The 8,149-nt window shown below is 42.4% G+C and overlaps 1 protein-coding gene across 1 annotated transcript; it reads right to left on the bottom strand.

The window, feature by feature from the left end:
• Positions 1-402: 402 nt before the first annotated feature.
• LOC147278888 (putative beta-1,4-xylosyltransferase IRX9H) lies at positions 403-4,365 on the bottom strand. The gene is made up of 4 exons (XM_086251071.1): positions 2,714-4,365; positions 1,801-2,050; positions 1,311-1,519; positions 403-807 (listed from the first exon to the last, which is right to left on the bottom strand). The coding sequence occupies exons 1-3, from the start codon at positions 3,607-3,609 to the stop codon at positions 1,349-1,351; spliced, it is 1,317 nt and encodes a 438-aa protein (XP_086107197.1). The 5' UTR covers positions 3,610-4,365; the 3' UTR covers positions 403-807; positions 1,311-1,348.
• Positions 4,366-8,149: the final 3,784 nt, after the last annotated feature.

Consider the following 8,149-nt stretch of genomic DNA (forward strand, 5'->3'; position numbering starts at 1 on the left):
AGAAAGCTGGGATGTAATGGCTGTTAAAGGAAGAAAGTTCAGCTTGATGAAGACATGAGAATGAAGTGACTTGCACACATTCTATTGAAGGGGTTACTTTGTACCTTTTTGAACGTTTGTGAAAGGCAATGAAGTTGTATTTTTCATTTCTTTGGAGTTCACAACAAGACATTGTATTTGAGCTCATTAAATGACACATAAACTCTATCACGAGGACAAAAAGAATAAGATTCTTGATGGGAAAAACGCGTGAGAAAAATGTTAATAACAGGAGTCGAACCAGATCAGTTGGTCAGGTTTGGATTTGGATTTGGATTCACCATTTTGAGGAAGCAAATGCAAAAGACAAAGCAAAAGAGGTTACTTGAAGCACCAGCTTAATAATTCAAATGTGTTACACCACACCCAAGGAATACATAAGCCATGACAAAAGGCAAAAATAAAGCTGATATTGACATGGATGAAGCCTTGCATCCTTCTAGACTTTAGGATGGTTTTGCACTTTGCAATTTGACCATCCCTCACTAGTTCACTGAATACATTTTCTCTTCTTAAAAAGACCAGCCTACACAGGAAAAGGGGCATCTCATACAACTGCACGTAGATCATTTTCACCCATAAAATGAGGAATTGCATTTGATTTAACAGCTGGGAAAAACGTAGTCGGAAAATTCTCTACCACTTTGGTTAATGGCCACGAGAAACAGCTAAATTGCCTGATCATTCTGAGTGGGCATCAGCTGCAGTGAAGATTAGTAACCCCTGGCAAGACGATCTGTGGTTCTTCCTCCATCAATCTATACTGCACTGCAAAAAATTTGCATGACAAATATGTGTGTGAGATAGAGAGAGGAAGTGGAAGTTATTCTGTTCCATTTAACTATCTAAAATTTTCATATGTGGCATTTAAAGTTATCCCCATTGCAATCCATGTGGGTAAATAGGAGGGAAAGTTCAGCTCCTTCACTGGAACAACAAGGTACCCTCTAAGCAGCATGGCAATGTGTATGTAATGTTGAGAATTGAGAGAAATGGAGAAAATAAGGACCAATGACTCATCAGACTTTGAGAATTTCAAGGAGCACACCCCATATCATTTCTTTGTTGTAAGCTCTGATATTTATACATCAGGAGATGATGCTTTGAAAATTGATGAAAAATCACTTCAACTTTAGTTGACATCTGAACATCCCACAGATTTTTATGCTGATATCATCTCACATCTTAATATTTCCAGAAGAATGGAGACAAACTATTTTATACGAAAATGGAAGATAACGGGAAACATAGATCCTAAAAGGATCACTTACCTTTGCCTTCCATATGGACTCCATTCAGATCAAGAATTTCACAAGAGTGAAGCAATGGCATCAAGACTATTCTTCATGAACCATTTGTGAGGATAGAAGGTATTAGATGATTCATGATGAAGGTGCCAAACCATTATTCTTGAACAAACTTGCAGTAAACCTTCCATTTGACTTTCATCTTCCACAACTTGTTCAATAAATGTGCTCGCCTGCAAATGCAAATAAGTAGTGTTACTAATTGAAACGGGGTCATCATAGCCAGTAGTCAGGGAATATTTGGGTTTTCAATGGATGGAGTGTGTACTCTATTTCTCCAATACAAAAAGGCTTAATCATTAAAGGCTGTGCTTAAATATGGTGCAAATAAGTAAATTCAGAGGTTTAGGTCTCTATCAACAGTTTTCTGAAAAGTCACAGCAGCTGTCCATATTATAATGTGGTGCAATATCGATCATGGATGATGGGACAACTTGAAACAAGAGACACCAACCTGGAAATCATCATTGCCTCTGTCAAGCTGCCTAATAGGCTCAAGAGTGGGCCGATGCCACCTTTTGGGATCCCAGAGTATCGTACTATTGAAGGCAAATCCTGAAATTTTAGCATGGAATCTCTGGAATCTTCTACTTAATTCATTTACATGCCATCCAATTACTTGAGTTCCATTACAAACAGGTCCCTCAATGGTAGCTTTCACTTTGTTATCTGTTATTTTGGCCACTGTCCATGTCCCAAACCGCCTGCAATTCAATTAAGAAAAAGGAAAAAAGAAGGGTGCTGTCACCACAAAATGCACAGAGAATGGAGCTAAGCAAAGAACATCTTACTAGAGGGATAAAGAGGATGATCTCACATACAACAACACTACAGGCACCAAAAGTTTCTCCAAATTTTAGATACCAATTTTTTGATAAGCAAATTTTAAATACCAAATGATGTGACAAATGATATAATAGTAATTACTGTCTTAGTTGCTATAAGTAAATTAGATCAAAGTAGGACCTAATATGAACACATAAAACACTGCCGCATCAGTTTGTACCCAAAATTGGAATTTTATTTTGGTGCCTGCAATATTACTCTCTCTTTATACTGCCATAAATCTGGAAATAATCAATTAGCTGGTTCTATGAGCATGAACATAACTATATGCAAGGGATCTCCTGCAGAAAATGATATTAAACTATGACATTAAAATGAAAAGGTGTGCTTTCTGTGTTTGAATAGTTAGAAAGGGGCTTAAAAGATTGTAAATCCAGCAAACGAAAATAAAACTGTAGTTCTATTATCTTGTCATGATGTATCAGTAGGTGATGATGCAGAAAGGGGTGCTATATCATCAGCCTTGCGTTAAAGATAACAGTTCTAATAATAAGTAATATAGTTTAGAAATATGGAAATACCTGATCTGCCTCATTTGTTCAAAAATATCAGTTGAGTAGATGTTATCCTCATCTGCAAAGTAGACGATTCCATCAAGACGGTGAGTTTCAATGTGAGAAAGTGCAGCATTTCTTTGATGAACACTTCTGTCTCTTACATCAGTAAGATTTTTATTGCAAACAAGATGCCTGTACATAATTCCTGTTTTCCTCAAGATGTCAACTGTTTCTGCAGATTGGGAGGTCATCTCCACAACAATCCATAACAATGGAGGTGAGATTAATTTCAATGTGTGTGCCAAACGATTCAGTTTATAGGCTTGAAATGGCTGAGCATGCGTTGGCGTCACGATTATCAAAAGCTTTCGGATCTCCAAATCTGATTCTTGAATGAGTAATCGGTCATCTATGGCTTTTTGTAGAACTGCATCTATTGGTTGCCACTCCTTGACCTGCGACTCCATTGTAACATTCTTCTTCATTCTCGCACTGCCTAATGGTGTCACGTTTCTGGACACACTATCATGCAACTGAAACCCAACCGAAGATTTCATTTCAAAGAAGTCTTGATGCTTTGAGATGGAATTCAAGGATAAATTCATTGGCGCAAACGGTGTAAGCCCAATGAATACCCCAACCATGAAACAAATGAAGAAATGGGAAAGTGCCCTCCTCCAAACTTGCCCCTTTGGTCTTGACTTCTCAAGGGGCCTAGAAGATCTTGGGGAAAAAACACTGAGAACAAAAGCTTGAGAGTCCAATGAAGTGGACAAAGATGATAACAATCCATTGGATGGTGGGTAGTTCTGAGTACATGATGAGGACTTGGACAATGGAGAAGCAACTGAACATACTTCGCCAGTTAGTGGGATTCCTGCTCGGGGCACCGGAGACAATGTTCTTCTAATAGACGCCATCAGAACAAATACAATTTGATCTAGCTTATTTCAAACTCCGTCTGCTTACAAAAGCTATAGGACAAAAATTTATCCTAATTCATTAAAACATCATTGTCTTTCACATTGAACATGATAAATACAATCTCCAAACTCCAAAGTACTAAATTTGTTCTCTGTCTGATCCTCATCAAAAGCTTCCATCTTTACTAGCAATTACAGCAAAATTGACCACCATAATAAGAAAATTGTCAAACTAGAATGAGCATTTCACATGAAACCAATCCCATGTAACCCTCCAAACAATACCAAGCCTCCATCTAAGTCACTTACCCATAAAAACTCCCAAACCCAGTTAAAAAAATGCAGCTTTTCCCCTCAAAGTGAAGTTCTTGATCTACAATGAAATAGGTATAAACCAAAGAAATGAAATTCCCCAGAACTTTGAGATGCCAAATGAAATGTTGCAAATTTCGCAGTGAAACGAAATGGGTCCACACATTACCGTTCAGTGACAAATGGGTCTTCGATCTTTGACACTAAATGGTACCACAGTGAGAAAACCAGCAAGGCAGCAGCAACCTACACTTTGTTCAAGCTGGACAAAAACGTCGACCTTGGAACAGATAGAGCAAAGACGTCAAACGGGAGTAGTAATGCCAAAGAGTGTTGGAATCTGTATCTGTATTGTACGAGAGCATATGAAACGAAGAATGTGATAGCCTGAATAGTTTACAGCAAGCACCACACTTTCTCTCTCTGTATCACAGATTCAGACAATAAACAAACGACACTGTCTTTTTTGGGCTTGCGTGACCGACGGCCTTGTGGGTTACGTAGTTGGGTGAGAAGTGTACCTACAGGCTACAGCTCATCCCAGGTAATAAAGAAACACGATTTAGTAAAGTTAGTATATACAATTAATGGGGGAAAAAACTACTTTCCATTTTGAAACATTGAATTTGTATAAACATATTACAGAAATTTCTTCAACAAGAATATTTCAAGTATAAAATTTTTTCATACATTGTGGTATATAGTAACAATGTAACTTAATATGTAACAAATTACTTTTTTGAGCTCATTCAATAATATGATTTCATGATTCAACTGTTCATTATTTATAATAGAATCTATAAACTTTCCTTCATAGGATCCAAGATCAAGGAGCTTTCGTATAAATTATTCTTAGGAGAAAGAGACTTTCAAGAATTTCTTATTGTCCTTACTTCAGCTTCTTTTAGGCAATTTATCAATGCATTTCACCAGTTCACCCTCATTTTTAAGAAAAACACCAAAGAAAAGTTGGGATATTAGGGAAATTAATTTAATGGATGGAGAAAATTGTGAGCATGGGCAACTGGCTACACTTGTTCCATTCTGTATCCACCCATGGTTTTCAACTTTTCATCATCCTTTTAGTATCATTCATTAAAAAATTAGTCAAATTATAAATTCATTAGTTATTTAATTATAAATCATATAAATATATAAACATAATATTATGATATAAACAATGAAAAATGATCATGATAATAATTAAATGGTTAATCGGTTTTCGATTTAGTTGTTGTATGGAAAATCTTTTAATGTGACCTAATAGATAGATAATTTGGGCAATTGTTGAGTAACCTAGTTGAAAGGGCTGTAGAATTGCTCATTTTACACCCAAGTTCAATCTCCCCTCCTCCAAGTTAAGGATCAGATCGCCACGATCAGGGACTCACCAGCAGAGTATTTGTCAACCAAGTTTCTGCTCGGGGAGACTCAGATCCGATCGAGCGGGATCTCCTGGTTTGTGCCCAGGTGGAATCCACGAGCCGAGAGGGGAATGGCGCCCACCGAATTGGAGACTCGCCTTAGGAGGAGGGCGGCTCGGAGCGTCCAGAAGAAAGCAGCGGGGCGGCCCCCTGCCGAGCCGGTACAGGCTCCTGCCCCAGCGGCAGCCCAGCCTAGATCTCCTGCGCCGAGACCGGTTCGGCAAGCAGAGAAGAGGAAGGCTCCCCAGGCTGAGGCCCCGGTGGAGAAGAGGGCTCGGGCCGAGCCCGGCGGTTCTGGTGCCGGAGCATCCGGTTCGGCGCCCCTGAAGGCGGTGGAGGTAGACCCCGGCCTCGAGCCGTTCGTCATGGGCCTCAAGCGCGTGATGACCGCGAGGGTGCAGGAGGGGCTGTGGGCCGATCATGGCGAGCCGGGCTTCAGCCACCAGGCTCTGATCGCATCCCGCCAGGCCATGTTGGTAAGTCTCTTTTACTTCGGATTTCGTCTATTCGCTCGGTTCGGACTAATGATGAATTTGTTTCTCTTGCAGCTCGCCATGAGGCAGTTCGAAGCTGCTAAGGCCGCCGTCGATGCCGAGGCGAAACTGGAGAGGTTTCGGGCACGGGTCGTAGAGCTGAAAGAGAAGTTGGCCGAGGCCGAGCGGACGGTCAATGCCGAGCGCGAACGGTCGGAGGGTCTGCAATCCAGGCTGGCCAGGAAGGAGGAGGAGGTCGGTCGGCTCGGCAAGGAGCTTGCCTCCTCGGAGCAAAATGTGGCGGACTTGAGGCATTATGTCGGCGATCTTCAGCGAGACGTCGAGGCTGCCGAACGGAGGGTCGAAAATGCCGAACTCAGACGTCGAGCTGAAGTGCCGAGCGCCCAGGCACTGGCTGATGCCCATTTTGATGGGTATCAGGAGCTCTTGGAGGCGATCAAATCGAAGAGGCCGGACTGGGATGTCTCATTCCTTGGCGAGTCCGATGACGATGAAGACACCCAGGGAAGTCAACAGGATGAGCTTCCTTCTCCCGATCGCCAAGTCCGCGCCGAAGTCGAGCCGACTCCGGAAGATCCTCCACTGCCTGCACACGAGCCGACCCCGATTCCCCCAGTCCCCGAATCCGATCCCAATGATGAGATGCAGATCGGCGGGGTTGAGGTGGTGCAGCTCGGCGAGGAGACGCCTGAGGAGTCTACCGAGCCGATCCAGGAGGGCCCTGCCGAGCGATCTGCATGATGGCTGATTTTATTTAATTTTTATGTTGTCTTGTTTTTATATTTCTTCCCGAGCCGAGGTGTGGCTCGGGTTTGACTAATTTTGGAACAGATTGTATTTGGTTTTATGTTACTTATTTATCAGTATTTCTTTTTATGATACCAGTTGCTGTCAGTTCGGCTCGGGAATTAAGCTAAAAGACAAAACTAATAACACATGGGCAAGAAAATGATAAAAGTGAAAAACATAATAAAAACCAAGGCATTTTGAGATCGACTCGGCATGCCGATCGCGATGAAAATGAATGGTAATGATATATTAGAAATTGTCTTCGGATCAGCTTGATAAGCATAACCAAGATAAGTAAAAATTTAAAGACCCTAGTCATCTCGGATGGGCTCGGCATACCCATTGAGATATTTTAGGAATGCAGTTTTTTGAGAAAAATATTCAAACCTACTTTCAGATCGGCTCGGTATGCACGATGAAAGTTTTGGTTGGAGTGTATATTTTTCTTTTAGAAATATCCTGTTGAACGTTAGGACTGTAGGAAGTCACTTCGGCTCAGACAGGGATTTTTATAGACCTGATAAGTCTGTACCATGCCGAGCATTGGGCCGAAAGTGGCACGCTAGCTCGGCACGGGAGTTTATAGACCTGATGAGTCTGTAATATGCCGAGCATCGGGCCGGAAATGGCGCGCCCGCTCGACACATGAGTTTATAGACCTGATGAGTCTGTAATATGCCGAGCATCGGGCCGGAAATGGCGCGCCCGCTCGACACATGAGTTTATAGACCTGATGAGTCTGTAATATGCCGAGCATCGGGCCGGAAATGGCGCGCCCGCTCGACACATGAGTTTATAGACCTGATGAGTCTGTAATGCACCGAGCGTCGGGCCGAAAATGGCACTTCGGCTCGGCACATGGGTTTACTATTTTTTTTTTTTTCGAAGGAAACACTTAGATCTTTCCTCTTTGTTAAAAGTGTATAGGAGTGGAGTCCCCAGTGTTTGCTTCGAAAAATAAGTAGGAAAATGAGTAGAAATGTGTTCATCCTTTCATTGATTGGAATGGGTGTTAGGTCGGACAGTCCCCGACCCTAACTACATTTTTACTGGTAATAAGTCTTCAAGTGTTCAGCGTTCCAGCTATGCTTGAGAGGCTTACCAGCCAGAGTGGCCAAGTTGTAAGTGCCGGGCTTGACTATGCCCGTGATTCTGTATGGTCCGGTCCAGTTCGGATCGAACGAGCTCTCCTTGATGGCAAGGGGATTCTTTTTCATGACGAGATTGCCCAATCCGAAGCTTCTGGGTCTGACCCTTTGATTGTAGTACTTGGCTACCCTCTGTTGGTAGGCGGCTCGGCAGAGATTGGCGTCGGTTCGCCTCTCCTCGATCATGTCCAGGCCGAGCCGAAGTCCGGTGTCATTGGTCTCGGGATTGTATGTGCCGGTCCGGAATGAAGGAGTCCCCATTTCGACCGGGACGACGGCGTCAGTTCCGAACGCCAATGCATAGGGTGTTTCCTTCGTCGAGTTGCGATAGGAAGTTCGATAAGACCAAAGCACCTCTGGCAAGAGTTCA

The sequence above is a fragment of the Dryas octopetala genome, chromosome 7 (genome assembly GCF_963921425.1).
Source record: "Dryas octopetala chromosome 7, drDryOcto1.1, whole genome shotgun sequence".
Classification (NCBI taxonomy): domain Eukaryota; kingdom Viridiplantae; phylum Streptophyta; class Magnoliopsida; order Rosales; family Rosaceae; genus Dryas; species Dryas octopetala.